Source organism: Stegodyphus dumicola, chromosome 6, assembly GCF_044657685.1.
Source record: "Stegodyphus dumicola isolate Sdum_Otavi_A_Nest chromosome 6, ASM4465768v1".
Classification (NCBI taxonomy): Eukaryota; Metazoa; Arthropoda; class Arachnida; order Araneae; family Eresidae; genus Stegodyphus; species Stegodyphus dumicola.
The window spans coordinates 98,926,276-98,946,808 of record NC_140773.1 but is presented as its reverse complement, the minus strand read 5'-3'; the positions used below and the strand labels follow the sequence as shown (position 1 = coordinate 98,946,808).

The following is a 20,533-nucleotide window of genomic DNA, read 5'->3' as shown; positions in this document are numbered from 1 at the left end:
ATATACCATTTCGATACCATTTCTATGTGGAACACTCATTTTTTAGATTACACACGAAAATACCGCTCGATTATATTTGCAGTTGTGTTTTATCGGTATTGGGCACAGACTGAGACTAATTTTTTATAATTTGTGCAACTTATTTTCCTGAGTAATTATCCTTGAAAAAACATGGAACCGCTAAAAGGTATAAATTTAATTTCTAATAAATATTTCCTCACTTATTTTTCTAAATAGTTTTAAAGTTTGAAAAATATCAGTATCAAAACTTCTCTTCAAAAATCAATGAACGAACACCACATGTTCTTCAAGAAAACTTTCTTTTGAAGTATGTGAAAACAACATTTGTCTGCTATCGATTTCTTGCGATGAAAGGCTAAGTAATGGATTATTTCATCAATACCTAGTCTTTGGAATAGATATCTCTTTCATACCTTTTATCGTAAGTATATTCTAACTGTTCTCAACAAGGCAATCGCTCACAGTTCTGATGCACTAATCAAAGAGAGTTACAGGATTATGTAATGAACTAAATGTAATTTATCACTATCATTGTACTTGGAAAAGAACTTTGGCTTCCTTGAATAGCTTACAGTTGATCATCAATGGGCAACCAATTACCTATACTACATTATTGTTCCACATAATGTACAAACTTTTACTAATTTTTCACAGTTCTACGAATATAACGTATTACTGCAATTCAGAATTAATTTGACACGAACATATACATTTCAGATGTAATTTATGTAAGTAAATTTCATCATACTGTACACTGTTTACTTTCTGTTTGCAGATCAAAATGATTGAGAAAACAAATTTAAAGAAACTCACCTTTTTTATAGATGACATACTGCAATTATTGTATTATTGCATATATTGCGAACACATGTTGTGTTCTAAAGGTTATACAAAGATCATTCAATAATTAAGTACCAAAAATTGATAAAATACATTAGTTTAATTTTTTCCCCAAAATGAACAAATTGACCGTTAAGCACTTCGCAAATGCTTAGCCCCATGATTCGTTTATATAATACAATTTTAAATTCCTGAACAGTACTGCTATGGACAGATAACACATATAATAGCCACAAAATTATTCATTTGCACAAATAAGTCCAATTTACATTTTAACATGTTAAATTTTCTACATATCTCCTCTTTTTTTTTCCTTAATTATTTTATGAGTTTAGGTTGCGTGTAGACTCAAATACCTTTTAAAAGAGGATACTACAAAAACACACTTGCGAGACAAATTATGTTTCTTTTATTTTTTGGATCATACGGCCGGCTTGTGTCGGCTAGGAGGATCGGGGCTGTGCCCTTGTATTAATAATATCTATACGTATGTATATTTTAATTAATATACAGTTACCGATAATTCAGTGACAATCTGAAGGGTTATAACATTAAATTAGAAGAACATAAAAATTTAACCGAAATTATATTTTTATACCTTAAATACACTGGTTATCATTCATTAAGGAAAAATCACAAAAATGAGAATTACTCAAAACGTTATGTGTATAATTTAATAAAACTGAACGACAGTATGCAACACATAGTAAGGTATAAAATAACGCGAAAAGATACACACAATTATAGTGTTATAGAAATTAGCATGCGCATAAAATGAACAAATCGGATGTGTCAGTTTAGTATAGGAAAATTACCTTTAATATGGAGTTTAATCCCTCCCTAGAAGAAATACAGCACATACAGCGATATTTGATGCTGTCAATTATGCGGTCTGTCAGTTCCGCAGGACGTGAGAGCCATTGCTCTTGCAGAGCAGTTGTAAGCGTGGCAAGGGTCTGAGGAAGAAGACTGAGAGCAGCTATATGTCCTCCTAAAGCATCCGAAACATGCTCGATAGGATTCAGGTCCGGTGATCGAGCTGGCCACTTTATGCGCTGAATTGTTTGCTGCTAAAGATAATCATCTACAATACGAGTCTTGTGATGTCTAGCGTCGTCATGCTGTAGCAGGAACTCATCACCTATTATCCCAGCATAAGTGCGGACATAAGCATCAAGGATGTCGTCTCTATAGGCCTGAACATTCACGGTTCCACGTGGAAATACATGGAGGTTTGTGTACCCACCCAAACAGAAAACACTCCAAACACAGACGCTGCCTCTTTCGTATTCATCTTTATCACAAATGTTTGATGGATGATAGCCATTCCAGGTTCTCTACAAATCAAGTAACGCCTGCTATGGCTTTAGAGGCTAAACTTGGACTTATCCGTAACGAAAACAGCCCTCCATTGCTCAGCTGTCCGGTGGGACATGCTGACGTGTGCACCTCAAACGCTCCCTTCTGTGACGCGACGTGAGCAGCACGCAAGTAACTGGTCGCCTCGGATACAGACCCCCTTCGTGAAGCTTTCTATGCACAATTGATATTGACATCAATCTAGTGGTGGCTGCAGCAAGGACAGACCTGAGTTGATTCGGAGATGCAGTTAGATCTATTCCTTTGAGCGCATAACAATAAACATCGGCTCTCTTCGTAGCTGACTGAACTTGGCTGGAACCATCCTTGGTTGAACCTCTTGGATGCCGAATCTGTTCTTGGAAGTGTATGAACCACAGAAGGACTCACATTTAGCCATCTGGCTACTTCTGTCTGACTTTATTTTGTCTGAATTTCTTCTATTTCTTTGCTTACCAGTGTTCCAATAGCTCTCCATCGCAATTTGGGCAAATGATGCCTGGAGGTCAATATTACGAATTTCGTTTCAGATTTCTTATCTACTTCGTTTACAGATTTCTTATCTACTTATTACAGCGAAATTTGCAGTCTTTCTCTCAAACATGCAGTTTTATCCTCCTCGCAGATAACGTATTCCGATTGCAGCGCCACCAATTTTCATATTGTAGTTTTACTCGGCAACTCTTATTTGATAACAAATTTTATACGGAATTATAATACTATTTTTGGGATTTTTCCTTAATTTTTGGAAGCCAGTGTATTTTATAAATGTACTAGATTATTTTCAAATATTTACTCCGTGAACTTATGCAGTAAAAAATCTAACTGATATTTTAAAGGCATTATCACAAAGTCTTCATCTAGCAGTACTATGTTTAACTATTACCATTTCTAACATTACTCCCTCACGAGTAACTAAGTAAAGACACTACGTATTCGTGGTGGTGAACGGATAAACAGTCGTATAATCAAATTCAATTCCGAAACTGGACGGTCAATTTTACCTGTCTACCAACACTGTAAGATTTTTGCGGTAACGGCTGTCCGATATTGCTGTTATCCATAGCTTGGGATTTTCGACTGAATATTTACTGGTTTCGTTGTTCACAATCACTTTGTTCCAACTATTAATATAAATATTTAGCATATATACGGGCTTCCGCTTGTCAACAGAAATAGTGTTTGTTTTGATCGGTTTTAAATTATCCATTAGCAACTCGTATCAGGGTTCACACAAACGTATCAGGTTCAGCTCTGTTATTGGGTGGATGAAAAGATTCACCAGGTAGTTTAATGTTTGTTCCATATACCATTTGGGAATCGGGGGATTTGTTGTCACATTGTACGGCAAATCTGAGACCCAACAGAATTGTTGATAGTGTTCCACTCCACTGAGAATTATTATGCGCTTTTATAGCAGCATTCAACGTTCTATGAAACCTCTTAATTTTCCCATTGCATTTGGACAGGGCTTTAACTCCGCATATAACAGGCCCACCAGCGGCCAAGCGGTAAAATCGCTGAACACTGGTTGTTCGGTCCGAGGTTCGAATCCCGCGAACGGGCTGGCTGCATGGGCGTTTTCGTGATTTCCCCCATGTGTAACATGTATACGAGTCAGTTCCCTTAGAAAGTCCTCCACGAAGGCATCCCTCAGGCAGATAGCCCTAATGTGCTTTGCCGTATTCTCAATAAACCAAACCAAACCACATATTATAGCCAATTCTTGAACTACTGTGATTCAAACTATGTTCCTTGATCCGTAATAATATTGCACAAGACGCCAAATCCGCATATCCAGTGCTCATAAAAGGCTTTGCTTATCAGTTCTGTAGTCATTTATGGTAATGGGATAACCTTCATTCACCCAGGATTCGGTCTGTGTAGGTTAAACAATATGCGTGCCCATTTGAAGGGGGTAATGGGCCAATGACGTCGATATGCACCACACTGAAACGGCTATCTGGTTGTTGATATTCCGAAAGCAATGATTTGGTATACCTAGTAACTTGCATTTTTGGAATCTGATACATGCTTGGGCCCAATCTTTATCTTTTTTTTTTTTTTTTCATTCCAGGAGACTCAAAACTAGCAGGCATCTTTTTATGGTAGACTTAATGCCAGAGCATTGGAAACCAGGAATTTGCTCAAAAATGTTTTTCCTAAAACTAGGTAGAATCTAAGTACTAATCCTTTTTGAAGTATCACACTATGAAATTGTTGAAGATGTAAGTACTGACTGGCTGAATTTAAATGTTGTGTCACTTTACTTTATATCATTCAGTTCTGGATCTGTACTTTGTTCTAAGTCAATTTATTCGTATTAATAACAGAGATCCGGGATAGAGTGTCCGCAACCACATTGTCTTGTCCACTTACATGCCGGATATCTATGGTGAATTGCGAAATGTTGGCGCAACTATTTCCGTGATGCCTTCTCATTTCCTTTGATTAAAGGCGAATTTAAATGGTTTGTGATTCCGTTATAATCACGAATTCTCTTTCTTTTAGCATATACTTGAAATGTTTCACTGAAACGTACATACCAAAGATTTCACTATCGTAGGTGCTGTACGATTTCTGAGCATAATTCAGTTTCTTGGAATAGAAAGCAATTGACCTCCAGTCTCTACTTCAAGTTGTTGTATACCGAAACTATAGCCAAATCTGATACATCAGTGCACAAAGGTAATGGGAGTCCCAGTGTGGAAAAAAATTAAAGGGCAGCATTGGCTAAATCATATTTACATTTCTCAAATTGCTTATTGCCTCCTCAGTCTATGAAACTTTTCTTTTATCTTTCATTTTTTAACCCTTTAAAAATTAATGAAGTAGTGCCTATGCTTGAGCAACGTTTCTCAAATACCTGCAATAAAATTTTATCATACCCTAGAAGGTACTCAAGTCTTGCATGGTTACAGGCAGTGAGAATTTTAAGATGACTTTAACATAGCTAGGCAGGGTACATGATCATTTAGCAGTAATCGGATAATCAAAAAACTCAATTTGGTCTACTCCCAGAATGGATTTCGATACATTAATAAGAAGATCATATTTGCTCAGTCTCTCAAATAATCCAAACCAAAGAAAACTTCATTGATGAAAAGCTGAAAGGTAGCTGCCGCATTTCTGAGCCCGAAACGCATCTCATTGAATTCAAATAAACCTATATGCAGGCAAGCCTCCACATTATTCAAGCCTCAGCCTCAGGTGTGTTAACCGCAACCGCAGAATGACAAGGGGAAAACGAATGCAACAACCGGTTTCTCGGTCTTCTGCTGCTGGGGTTCGGAGGTGTAGGACGTCTTCTGGCTGTTCCTCTCTTGCCGATTCGAAGTGCCGTTTTTTTCTCATTTGCTTCTGCCTTGAATGCTGTCTATTAACCCCATGGAATTCCTATTTGTAAGATTTTGAAATGGAGGTTCAACGTAAAAGAAAGATTTCTCCAGATTCGTAGAATATGGCTGCGCTTAATTATTTTTGTTCAATCACTTTATCTTTTTGCGAAGTGTTCGTGCGCACGTGTCTACTCTTTTCCCGATATAAAAAGAAAAAAAACGTTGTTCACCAAGTTAGCTTATTTACTGCCGTTAAACTGTGATCGTTTCATTTTCACCAGAGAACTTTGATTTGTTCAGATGGAAAAAGATTGACTTTAACTTTGAGTTCAGTGTTATTTCAGTAATTTGCGTTACACATGTTACATGCTCCGGGCGGGATTTTGTTTAAGATCTACGTTCGTCTGTCTGGCTTATATTTTCTTATCTTATCTTTAATGCTTATTCTGTGATATTAAAAGAAAAATAAAAATTAATTGATTTTGTGATTTTTGAATTATCATCCTTTGAGGTCAGTTTACTTTGATCTCATATTTCTTTTCATAGATCACACTTTTCTATTTACACATTTTGTATGTATCTATAAATTATTGCATCTACAACATAATCTAAGTAAGTAATTCATTTGATTTTACATTTTATAATCCTTTAATTCACATTAAGAAATAACACCTTAAAGAGGTAATTACGGTATTAATATTTATTTGGTTTGCGCCTTCAGCGATTTCTCTGAGAGTGTAACTTTTCCAAGATAAAAGTCCTCGATTCTGAAAATCGGGTAACGGTCAGACATGGTTTGCTTATTTAACCGTCTATAATCACCACAAATTCTAAATCTTCCATACTTTTTACCGATTAAATGTAGGGGACTAGCCCATTGAGATTTCGATGGCCTAATGATAGCCTTCTCTAACATGAACTAAAATTCCTGCTTGTGTAAAGCAAGTTTATCAGAATCGATTGGACGTGCTATGAATGTCCAGGTACCACTTTGGCTGTTATGTAATGTTTCACATCACGTTTACGTGAGGTATTAGAAACATATGGCTAACTTAAATCTGGGTATGGCTTAAATATGTGGTTCTTAAAACTTTGATTTAAGGTTATTATTCAGAATTAATACCCTGAAAATATGTTCATTTGATAAGATACCTCTAACTGCAAGCTTTACGGATAACTGTGTAAAACCATCAATCAGTTTTCTATTATGAATATCAATGAGTAGGTGAAAATGATTACGAAAATGAGACCCAATGACACCACTATTTAACCCGCAAGCGTGCGAATAAAACCTTTCTCAAAGCACGCCTATTTTACGCAAGTTGTTGAGGTCCAGTTTAAACGTGTCTGAGGTCGATCTCTTTATGTTTCCGAAATTTCTTTGCTGAGAGTTTGATTCAAAGTCTTGATTTTGATCGAATCGGGTCTTTTAGACTCAGCGCGCCTATCTGTATTCCTATTATGTACGTGATTTATGATGGTAAAGAAAGTGGCAAACATGTCGCGTAACTTATCTTTCAAGGAAGAAATGTTGCAAAGTTATCAGGTGTTTCAACTTGCAAAGAATGTATTGAAGAAAATAAGGATGAGAGTGATCATGAAATTTTAATTCACATGATACTAATTCAGAAACTGATATAGATTCTGAAAACGAGAGTGTGAATGATATAAACTGTTTTATCGGTAAAAAAATTATGCAAAACAAAAAACAAAAAAAAAAAAAAAAAAAAAAAGAGAGAGAGAAGAAAAGCAAAAGAGAAAGAAAAGAGAAAAAGACGCAATGTTTTTCCAAAGAAAAGCAAAGAAACACGAAAACGCGCTGCACCGAATGTGAAAAATATTTGTATTTGGAACACACGACAACACTTTATTCAATATGCTACTAACACTTATTGCATTTTTTCTCTGTGTCTGTAGTGCTAATAAAGAAAATAAATATTCGATACAGAATAAAGGTACACTACTATTTTCCTATGCTAATATATAATACGATTTTCTATTCCTTTGAGAAATTTTCTTTCATAAAAGTATTTGGAGAAATTAAAACTTTTAATCAGCATATTTTTTAAGTTTGATCATAAAATTTATTATTGGCTTAGATGTAACACGTTTTCTGAAGACTGACAATTTTTTCTTCAAAAAACACGAAACGGTTCTATTGGGTTCAGTGCGTGCGTTCTTGTAACTCATATGAGCGCGCGTGTTGCTCCGCTGCCCCATTAAAAACCGTACTCTTGATTTTTTATGGGTGACATATATTTGTGATAATTATAATTCCTTGCAGCAGAACTGTCTGCATAGTCCACATCTGACTTACGTTTCCCGACTCTTTCCACTCACAGGGTTGCTTGCATTTTTCAGGATAACACTTGTCGCCAAATTTGAAATTTTTAGTCTCTTCATCAAATTTCTTTCTTGACCTTGAAGGTATATTGCAGTTTCTACTGAAGTTGCAAGCCCATAATAAGGAGCCCTAGGCAGTCATACTGTCAATTTAGAGCTATAATGAAGTTATTTTCTGCTTTAGCTCTCCCTTCATTGTATTCCAGCAGACAGTTACTGGTGTAAGTTTAGCTCCACAATTTTATCCTCTGTTGCGGTAAATTTGTCCAAAGTCTCATCGCTAACTACTAGGATGTGTTTCACAACGTCTGGCACCTTTTCCAGCCAGAGAGATTGTAACATAGTCTCCGGCATATCTACTCCCAGATATTTCATTCTGAGAAGAAACTGCCTGGGTTTCATGTCGCCAGGTTCCAACTCGGTGAGCAGACGTTTAATGCGGTTATTTTCACTTTCTTTAAAAGCGTTGAGTAATCTTTCCTCAGCAAACGAGTATTTGTTGCTCGTAGAGTCTTTTACGATATCCCAGGTGTTCTCCATAAATCTAGATTCTACTTTGGGAAACCAAATAATTAAACGTCGTTTCTTTACTCTTGATGCCTCTAATTAGGAATTGGGCAAAACACACTTGCGAGACAAATTCTAATTCTTTTTATTCAAGCTTATATTGTTTTAGTTGATATACAGTTACCGTTAATTCAGGCACAATCTGCAAGTGTACAAAATTAAATAAAAAGAAAATAAAAGTTGAACAGTAATTATATTTTTTCTACATTAAATATTTTGTAAATTTGCTGGATCAATTTTAAATATTTACCTTGTTAACTTATGCAGTAAAATTCCCTTTGATATTTTGAATGTATTACCACAAGCTATCACCTAGCATTACTAACATTAACGATTACCGATACCAACAAATTAATGATAAACTCACAAATAATGACTTTATCATATTCTTAGAACTAAACTCTTGAATAAATATTAACATACTGGCATTCAAAATTTAAGATTTACATAATCAACTCTGCAACTAGGAGAAAGTGAAAGATATTTACATGAGCAGATTACGGGAATGAGAAATTTAAAACAAGCAATTTACGCGATGGTGAATGATAACAAAGAGTAGGCCTGGCTGCAGATGAATTAAAATAAACCTTATTAACACAGTTACCTACCGTTCTTAATACTGATCGTTATTGTTCTTAAAATAAATCTTCCTAACACAGTTACTTACAGTTTTTAATACTAATCGTTATTGTTCATAGAGGGAAGACGTCCTCTCCGTCAAGCTAAACATCAGTTCAGAACGGTCTCTTTATCCGTCGAAAACAGGAAAACAACTCCCGGGTAACCGCACATCATGGATCTAAGCCAAAAGTCGATATTCTATTATTCCGGAACAATCTCGTTATAATACTTCGCACATCAGCAGTCGGAACCTGAAGCCGATATTCCATCAGTTCGGAAATTACTCTTAATATTATTCGGAAACATGAACACAGCAGCGGGATTATCGCACATCCTCATTCGGAGCCAGAAGGCGGTATTCTAAGTCGCTAGCTAATAATCAGTCCAGAATAAGTACCTTTATAATATTTCGGAGTAATGGAACGCAGCGCCGCAGTATCGTTCATCTTCATTCGGAGCCAAACCTTTATCCCTCACCCCTTTTTTAGGTGCCTGTACACCTGGAATACTACTTCCATATAAGACAGAAATATTTATCGCTCAGCCATTTCTTAAATGTCTGTAAAACTGGGCCACTTCATCACTGTAGTGTAGAAACCTTTATTGCTCTGTCTTTGTAGCTCATCTTCAATAAAATTGGGAGATGAGGAGATCTTCAATAAAATTGAGAAATTGGGAGATAAAATTCTCCCTCTCAATAAATAAATAAATAAAAGTAACACCCTCTTATTAATTATCATACTCATTCTCTCTCTCTTTTCTTCCTTCTTCTTAATTTTCGCAATACTCCTCATCCAACTCTTTTTTTCTACAAAACTATCTTATTTAACTCCAGACTTAATCATTCATTAAAGCCATCTTCTGACGCAATCACTCCGCACTGTATCTTAATTGGTCATGCACCATCTGCAACAATATTTTGGGGCCAATTTTAACCACGTTGCAATTAAAATTAGGGGCCGCACGAATTTTTCCAAGAATCGCCCCAAGAATATGCAAGTAGGATATTTTCTCACCTCGTTCGCCTTGGGAATTCTCCGAATAATTTCACACACTGACAAAACTAATCTCAAGGAAACAATACGTTTTTCTCAGCTTTTGTTTGCCTTAAAATCCAAGGACTATTTAAACAATAATTGGCGACATACTCTAAGTCAAGCTTTTTTTTACAAAGCTGCCGCATCTCCTACAACGAAAGACTTTCCGACAATTTCGCACGTAAAAAGTCTTCTTCTAAGCACGCTTTCAAAAGGAAGTTCAGTAAAGGCATTACATATTTTTCACATTTCTTTCATCTATAAACATAATAACTCTACAAATATACAATTAAATTTAATTTACAATTGAAACAAATGCCTCAGGTCTATGTGATCCATTCCCATTTATTTCAAATATTTATGGCATAGTATAGTCTAATAGTATTCCTATTCATTCTAATAGAGATCATTCTGATAGACTGAAGCCTGACGAAAGGAAGAACAGTGCATAAATAAACTCGCTCTGTGAACGATGCGCACAGCTACAGTGCACACAGTGCACAGTCAATTCAACCAAAAGATTTTTCGCTTTAGAAATCATTTGCAAATTATTTTTTAGAAATTTCCATTTAACTATGTTAAAAGTAAAAGTATTTAAAATTCATTACTTATCTTACTTCTTTCTTATTTATTTACATCTCTTGCGAATGTGCAAAGTTTTGACAGCGAGTTGTCGCTGTAGGGTGACGTAACGCAATATTTGTAAAATATAATTCAGGATTTAAGAATCTAATTTTTTGTTTATAAAACTAAACGCTTCATAGCCTGAAAGTTGGAACGGCTCCTGTTTTCAAAGATCCTCTGAATATTTTGTACTGCAGTATCGGAATTTAAGTACGAACCAGAACAAATTACATTTTGTGTTGTCTTCTATAGAATGCATATTTAGGCGATCTAATTTATTCCATACAATTTCAGCTCATGATGTTGTTACGAGTTGATGTTTTCGTATTTTATATGTTATTAAATTGAATTTATTCATTGCTGGCACAGATACGTAGTACTGTAAAATAGTTGTTACAAAAATATTCCTAGCGCCATTTATGTTTTTTTCTTATTCTTTCAGGTGATAAAAATGGTTTGTGTAGTGCTATGTGGCTTTGTCATATGTTGGTCACCCATGCAAGTGACAGTTCTGTATTCACAGTTTGGACACTCTGCAAGTCAATATGGAGAGGTAGGGCAAATTATTATCTCTAAAGTTGTAAGACATTTTTGTTTTTTAATTTGTTGAAAACTGTTGTTTAAGTTTTGTCAGAATTTCAAATCTAATTCATTTAAAGTGGCGGAAAGATTGCTTAAAATAATAAAAGTACAAGTAAAAATAGTTTTAAAATTATTTGTGCTAAATTTATTATTCTTATTACATAAATTTATGCATTTTTTTTAATGGAAGTGCATGTATATGATGACCAAATTCTGAGGTTTACATAAAAGTGAATCTCAGTGAAAAGGATTTGGGAAAAAGCAATAAGTATCCGTTTCATATTCTCTTCCAGAGAGAGAGCTGTAACATTTTCAGTTAACGATTACAGTCAGAGCAGCACTCTAAACGGCATATTGTGCATGTAGAAAGCTCATTACACGTCATTACATATTACAAAGTAATTTATCTAGAATATTCGCTAATTGTAGAAGCCATTTAACACCCTTTCTGATGTTATTCTGATTACGAATAGCCAATTTTTAAATTAAATATTTTTTTAAAAATTCAATCCTTGTTGTACACACTGAAAGTACTATATATTTAGTTATCATCTATTCGAGCCGAGGTGTTTAAATTGGGCTTCAAATCACACGACAATTACTAGTAACTTCTCAAAAGAAAGTTAAGAATGTAAACTGCTTTGGAAATCATCCAATGAATTTTCGTCATTGTTCTAAGTTACAAAAGCCCAATTCAGACAGAGAAATAAATTTCCAGACTTAAGTTAATACTGATATTGCCTGAAGTCTGCAGACATATCCTATGAAGCAAAGATTATTATAATTTAATATATGCTATATTTAAATGTTTGGCAACTCTATAGAAAATAATTCCTTTAAAATAATGAGAACATTTTATTTACAGAAATTATTAGATGATAATTCGTCTTTTTAATGTAATCAAAAAAGGAATGCAAACAAGTTCATTCTCATTTCTGAAGATCAGTCTCACATCTACCGAATTGCTTGAGGAAGTTAACTCAAGTAACTTCAAAAATCAATTTTTTGACTCATGCTAAAATTATTTAATAACTTTTAATTCCTGTTAGAATATCTACCACGTTATAAATTATATATTTTTATTCATATTCGTTCACTGATATTCAGTGGTCAGTACTGATGCTTACCTTTTCCGTTACTGCTGGAAGATGTTTCACGGGTTCTGAACTTAACCATTAGGCGCTTGGAACTTGGCTTTGGCGATCCACCTCCTACGCCGTTCTCATCTTTTCATTTCCTTTCTTAATTTTTGTTGTAGATTTTTTTAAATCAAATATTCGAAATAGAATTCAAACTGAACTTGTTTTTAAGATACATGAAAGCTATTTTTTTCTGTGAACTTTGGTTAAGGTTTTTCCCTGATACTTTCCCTGCAGTTCATTTTCGTAAATTACACTCAACAACTTCATTACACTCAACAACTTAATTTTATAAATGTTCTAGATTGTTAGATATTATCTTGATTATTAGACATTGTCTTTATAAATATCTAATTCTTAAATGTTTATAAATATTTTTTTATAAATGTTTAAAGTGCCCACCAGCGGCCGAGCGGTAAAGTCGCTGAACACTGGTAGTTCGGTGCGAGGTTCGAATCCCGCGGGCTGGTTGCATGGGTGTTTTCGTATTTTTCCCCATGTGTAACGTGTATACGAGCCAGTTTCTATTAGAAAGTCCTCCACGAAGGCTATCCCTTCCCTTAGGCAGATAGCCCTCGAGACTTTGTCGTAATTAAATAACCTAACCCAACCTATAAATGTTTAAATCTATGTTTCATAGATTCTGAGATCACATCTCGTATTTTTTAAGCATATTTCTTATCTGATAGAGCTTTGTTAAAAAGTAATCCGCCTAACTGATAAGTATTGATGAATATGTGTGATTTTATGTTGATAATTAAATCTAATATATTTATTGATTACGCACATAGATTGCAAATAATAGAGGTTAGAAAAAAAGACTAAACTTTTAGAGACAGTTGGTTAAAAGTGTCTGTAGACTGTTACATAATACTCGTAACAGTATTGTTTATGTATTATTACATGCAAACATTTTGTGGTAAAATTTACGTCGTTCATAAATGAACAAAAAATCTGGGAATATTTCATGGACGTTCAATAAAATATATTTATTTTGCGTTCTAAATTTCTTTGAATATTATCTTCTATCTATCAATAACAGTTTTTGAATAGTATAATGTGGTTCTACGCTGGTGTTCACCTATGTCTTTAATGGGATTTTCCCCCTTTTTTTCAACACAGTATATCGTAACTGTTGTGTACTCTTCCTACGTAGAGGTTGTAAACGTTCATAATCAGGCTATTGACTAAGGTATACGAAATCATGAGGATAGGTTATGTATAATTCATATAAACAATTATGCACAAAGATGCTAAACATACAAGATTTTTCTAGAAATGTACTCAGAAAACGAGCTCGTCGCATAAGGTGTAGGATTTTGTAACAATGTAGTAAACTTTAACTTTTCCCTAAAATAAATGAATTTCAATCTCAGACTTTTTTTTCATACCCCATTCAGTCTTATTTTAATGATGACAATTAAGCTAAGAAGGAAATAAATTTCGCATGAATGGTATTAACATTTTCTATCTCTAAAATGAACGCATGTGTAAAGTCAGTGTTCTTCAACATCTACTCCGTGATATTTTTAAAAAAACATAAAATTTTTAATGTATATTTTCCTTTAGACAGTTATTTTTCAGAACTGTTTTGCATTCAAACAATTGTTATTTCTTGTACTAAATTTCGTCTAATGCTGTTATGCGTTAAACTAATGCCTAACATTCAAACAATTGTTATTTCTTGTACTAAATTTCATCTAATGCTGTTGTGCGTTAAACTAATGCCTATATAAGCCGAAAATAAAAAATAACGACTGTTAATAAACGGCAAGCCATTAAAAGAAAGCGAAGGAGCGGAGAAAAAAGAAATTCCACTTGGGAAATAACAAATTAGAGCTGTCGATATTTTGATCCGTGATTTCCTGAACAAATAAATTTCTCCTTTGCTGTTCGTATTCATTGTACCATAAAATTTGTTTTTATTCGTGACAAGAAAGCATGTGCAATTTAATTCTTGAGCAATATGTATGCTAATTTTCTGCTTGCAAGAAATGACCAGAAGATGCTATTTATTCTTGGAGCTACATTTTTCAAGAAGTTTGCATAATAAATCATAATTTTTCGAGTGTAAAAATTAAACTGAAAACTTGGGATTTTCCAGATTTACCCATACGTAGAACCAAAACGTTTTGAAACAGAATAATGCTATTTTACCCTCCATGTCACTTATGACGTCTAATTAATCAACGGTGGCGAGACTTGAGCATCCAGTGTGAAAACAGAAGAAAAGTGAAGTTATTTTTAACTAGCCTGATGTTTAACGTTTAGCATATTCAGTAGAGTTAATTTTTCAGCTGCGTGAAACAACGCGTAATTGTTAAATGGTTTAAACTTGTTATTATTTATTTTTAAAATGTTCTACTTTGTATGTTTTAGTTTCCTGAGGAACGAATAAAAAGGTCTTTAAATATTATATAAATGCAATTTAGACAATAGCAAGAATCATTCAAAATTTTTAACTCAAATATTTACAACTGTGCTAAAATGACAGCTTTGGAGATTTGCTCGATTACAAGTGAGCTCAATGCTAGAATGTTTTGTTTTGGGGTTAGTTTATGTGATTACGGCAAAGCCTCGAGGGTTATCTGCCTAAAGGAGAGGGATATCAACGTAGAGGACGTTCTAAGAGAAACTGGCTTGTATACACATTACACATGGGGAAAACCACGAAAGCGCCCATGCAGCCAGCCTGTTGTCAGGATTCGAACCTTGCACCGAATTATCTGTGTTTAGCGACTTTACCGCTCAGCAGCAGGTGGGCTCAATGTGAGAAAGAAGATTGGATAAAAATAAATTGCTTAATTGTGAAACAGCATGTGATAGGAGACAGAGTAGAACAAATAACCTTATAATTTATGTTTAGACAGAGATATTTAAAGCCGCAAGGTGTGTGTAGATGTACAAAAACTGCGATATATTGCACATTCTTTGCTCGAATGAGTATAGATGATCAGCAGCACGTACTAAGCTAAAACCTTTAATCTTCGCTTATTAGAGAATTGTGTATTATTACTTTACGTAGCATTGAAAAGCATTCTGAGACATATTAAGGTACCTAATGCATTCCATGAAAACACTTTTTTCACCTTTATGAAGCCACGTTAACCTTAAAAGGAATAGAATTCCAGGATAAATTCACTTTTATACCTTTTGTTTCAGTTGTCTAGATGTGATCGGTCTTAGTGTTGTTTCCAGTTACTCCGAAAGAATCTGGCTGTCAGTTAAGGTCAATAATGTGTGAACTACTTAATGTGGACACACACGTGATTAAAAATATTATTCATATACCAAAAGGATGATAGCTATAATTGCATCCAAAAAGTCATTTGCGCTTTTGTAGAATTTCACAATCATGAACGTAACGTACACAAACACGAATTTCTTTCCAAACCTTCATATTTAGAGAGAATATTTTATTTTTTATTTTTGAACTCTAACTCTTTTAGTAAAGAAATTATGTTATTCATAGCATAAGAAGAATGATTTGTTTATTAATAGAAGGGATGATGTTGGAGGGGTGATAAAAGAGTCTTTTATTGAGCAACAATAATTTATTACAGAGTTTAAGTTGCACACGAACATAACATATAATTTTAAGATTCAAAGAGCAGACGTCTGATACAACTTATCACCTGGCTTTTGTTGATGTTTTCCTCTGGAAACTTACCACAAGGCACCCTCTTTGCTAGAGTGAGTCTACCGTAGTTTAATATTATTACAAACTCCCTCTTTGGCTCCGCCGACGTCCCGGCGATTAGACAGAACTGGAAGATTTGGGAGCTATAGAAATACTGTCCCTAGTCTGAGACCTTTTGCTTTCCTTGGCAAGGGGGCCTCTCTTTGAAACAAATAACTATGAGTTTTGAATGCCAGTTGTCATGCCTATCTCCTACAAGTATTGCAAAACGAGTTTTTAGGTCTCTGTTTTCCGTTCTACAGGATTTGATTGAGGAAAGTAAACTGGTATCAAGTTTGGATTGATATTTAACGTACAGCAAACTTGTTGCATGACGTCACTAATAAAATGGCTTCCGTTATCGCTGATGATTCTTCTCTGATGATTTTTGCCGCATGATTTTTTTTCAATGAGGGTTATGGCGCAGTTGTGTACTATAGCTTGAACAAGAGGAAATAATTCATTTCTTCTCATAACACAGTCTTCTACAACGGAAGTCCATTTCTTCCAGTGTCAGTTTCTGGCCCAAACACATTTATAGAAATGATCTCAAAACGTTGAATATAGACAGGTGATCTTAGCAGCCCAATTGGCTTTTGGTGGGTAGCCTCGCAGAGTTGCATTCAAGAACGCTTTTCACATAATCGGATATATACTTTTTCGTACCAATCCAACAGCAGCGTCTCGCAGTTCTTGGAAATTTTCTTCCTCTCCATAATGTCCGGACATCGGGTCATCATAATGCTTTCTCATGACGGAATCGGCTGTTGGAATGACTAATTGCACCTCTTCCGAATCAAAGTCAGGGACATTCTGATAGAGAAGACCTTAATTCTTTAAGAATCCCTGTTCGGTCCTGTTAGCACTTTCTTCAGTTTTCTGAGTCGATTCTAAACTCTCGATAATCTTTTTTAAATTTTCATCTTTAAGTAGAGATTCACACGTGTCTTTTAGACTTCATATGGGCATTTCAACTACAGATATTTTTGAAATCTCACAAGGTGAAACTTCGTGCTCAGAATTTGGGCGGAACAGCATGTCTTCGAAAGCATTTGCCTTTCTAAAAATATATTGTACTTTCAGACTGAAAAACTGAATTTTAAGTGCTCATCTAGCAAGTCATCCGGTTGAATAATTGAGATTCAAAACCCACTTTAAAGGTTGATGATCAGATGCTACAGTTACTTCTGATCCTTCGACGTAATCATAGAATTTCTTCAGTGCCCAGACGACAGCGAGGGCTTCTCGTTCAGTCGTCGAATAGTTTCGCTCAACTGGAGAAAGCAGTCGGCTAACATATTCGATAGGGTGCTCTTCTGACTCTTCCCCCTAAAGTAAAACGGTTCCAAGAGCATAATTTCTTGCATCATATAAGAGGTCTTGCCCCATGTAACAGGTTATCCATTCTCGGAAGTGGATAGGAATCCGGAACTGTGATCGCGTTCAATTTCCTATAATTTATGCAGAGGCGTACTGTTCCATCAGGTTTCGGTATTAAAACAACTAGGGATGCCTAATGAGATTCGAATTCTTCAATTATTCCTTCGAACAGGAGCTTGTCAATTTCTTGTTTTCTTTCTTCGCAAGATTCATCCTGTGTGGTGGCAAAGCTATTAAGGGATCGTTGACAGTTTTACTTCTGTATTCTATGAAAGCTATAGATGGTCTCCCTGGTTGGAAGACAGTTGAATTTTGATTCAATAATGCATTAAATTGTGATCTTTGATAAGGCGATAGATGTTGTCCTTCACCTTCTCTCAACAGTACAGCGTCAATTTCCACCTAATATTCGGTTCGCTCAGTGTGTTTAAAATCATCGTCAATAAACTTCTGTTTCGGATTATCGTACTAAAACCGCCAATCATAAGTCTAAAAATATTCCAGTGTTTTTAAGAAAATTCAGTTGTAAAAGTGTCCTGATACCCTTTTCTGTGGGGAGCGTAAATAAAGCTCTGTGGAATGAATTTCCTTCAATTTAAATGTGTACTTAAATCATGTGGACCGCTTTGTCCCTTTGGATGCCGTCGGCGAGAGTAACCTTCATAGTAAATGTCTTAAATTCCGTTCGCTGTTCTTTTAAGAGATTATACAATGTTTCTCCCGCTATACTGTGACTAGCGCCAATGTCAGCGGAGACAATTCTAGTAAATCTGTTGATTTTTATCCTTAAGAGGATCGTGTGAATTGTTTCCATAGGGAATGTATATAAGCTTTTAAAGTCGGCTGATTGTTTACTTGAGAAGAGCAGGTTGGACACTTAGCCCTAACGACGGGTGTACCAGAATTCCTTGTCGTTGATTTCTTACAATTTAAAGGCTATTTTTATAATTTTGGGGACCACAAGGTTGAGAAAGTTTTGGAGTTTCCTTACTGACTTAGCTTCTTCATAGAAATCCAATTTATCAGCCAGTTGAAAAGAGTCGGTCCACTCGGACCAATGAACCACAAAATGTTCTCTATATTCTGGAGGAGATCTTTTTTTATTTGATTCGATATCCTCAAAGCCTTTAACTTCTCAAAAGTTTGGACTTTAATTCTCCGATCCAGGCATGAAAGAAATTTCTCAATAAAAATCTCATCATGTGCTATTAGGATTTTCGCGATGCTGAGAAAATAGCTCCAGAAGTTTTTCAGCAGTTAATTTAAAACGCTTTAATGGGATTTATTTGATGTTCTCATAATCTTCTGCATCGCCAACAGATTCCTTTACAATTAATTTTGCAACGTCACTAGGTACCAAACCTAAGATATGCGTTACTTAGGCATTTCCTTTGAGGTACGCCTAAAACTTTTAGTTGTCTTTCAAATAAAGTAAGAAGAAGGCTCACGTCATCCGTTTTTGGATTAAAGTAAGGAATTAAAGTTTGTAGTTGTAATTTATAGGCAGATCCGCGTAATCCGTAATGGCAAAGCAGGTACGGAATTATGACTAGCAGCTGAACTAGCTGTTTGTATTTTCAATTTTTCAAGTCCATGCTTGCATTCTTGCATCTCTTTCCTTTCGTTATAATTGCGGTCCTCACGCTCTTTTCTTTCGTTAATTTCGCGTTCCTCTAGCTCTTTTCGTTCCGTAACTAAGTTAAAAAATAGGTATTTTCTGAACTGTAAGCATCTGTCTATAACTCTGTAAATGTGCAACTGAAATTGTTCTCCTCACCTGCAATGCACCTTTCTTCCATCACTGCACTATCGACTCGCCCAGCATTTATTTGCACCGCCCTCAGCACTCGTCTTGAGCACAATATGCACCGAAATGTGTTATGTGGACGAAGTTAATTCTGTCAGCGGGGCTATTTGGCCGATATGCTAACTGCTACTGTCATTTGCTCTGTAACGTTCACACGAATTTGACGGGCTAGAACACATATTTTGTTCCCTTCCTTCAGAGAAAATGACACTGTGCGTATTTCATTTAAGATAAATTCTTCGAAGGAAAAACAGAGTTATCATGGCAGTAAAAAGGAGATCTTACCCTTCCCAAAGAAAGGTGTGGAAAATCATGTTAGTGTTCAAAAGTCAATTTCTATGAAACATATGCATGACGAAGATATATGAAATAGATATACAAAATCAGATATATGAAACGACTCAACATTTAATCTCTGTATAATCAAACAAATTCAGTGTCGAAAGTTGTTTTTTAAAAATATATTTCTTAATGAAGAAAGTCTGTGAATGTACAATAGAGCCCAGAAAACCAACATTCAATTGAACGGTAAGCTTGATCTCTAATAACCGCGTTGAATACATTTTCAAATTTCATAGCTTAATAATTAAAAGTTTTCTAGTTGAAAAGTTTATAATATAAGGATTGTTATTTATTTGCTATTTGTATTCATTTACAACATTCTCTCCCTGACACATTAATCTTTGTTCGACCTCAAAATTGTTAGTCATAATCCCAGGTCCGTAAATGTTTCACGAATTTACCTTTTCTCCCTACGGTTAATTACTGCCATTATAAGATATTTCTCTCGCTTTCTTAGCATGTCTTCGTGTGTAGTGGTCAGCATGCTCGGCGCGTGTTCGAGAGGTCCATGGTTTGAGTCTCGGCGAGAACACTGCTCATTTTTCACGTCTCTCAGTTAAAAAAATTATCTAATGTCTCTACAATTGCGCCCGAACTAAAAAGGTGGTGAATGATGATTCTTCACTACCAGGATGTGGCGATTAGGTCCCCCAGTCGCCCTTTAAAAGGGGCAGTATATAAGGTTTTTCTCCATCCTTTTTAGCGTGCCTTCGTGGTGTAGTACTCGAGAGGTCGGTGGATCGATTCTCATCGAGAGCATTGCTTATTTTTTATCTCTCCTGCTTCAAAAAAGTCCTAGTGTCTCTACACCCTATTCATTAGTATTTAGCTGTAACATCGTATCTGAAAACTTA

At 35.2% G+C, this 20,533-nt stretch overlaps 1 protein-coding gene across 1 annotated transcript in view; it reads left to right on the top strand.

Annotated features, from left to right (window-relative positions):
• The window catches only part of LOC118185653 (QRFP-like peptide receptor), a 399,923-nt gene that overhangs the window by 302,863 nt on the left and 76,527 nt on the right, over positions 1 to 20,533 (top strand). Inside the window, exon 4 of the mRNA XM_085818696.1 lies at positions 11,193 to 11,303. Within this exon, the coding sequence (XP_085674822.1) occupies positions 11,193 to 11,303 (111 nt within the window). The remainder of the gene's footprint in view (positions 1 to 11,192; positions 11,304 to 20,533) is intronic.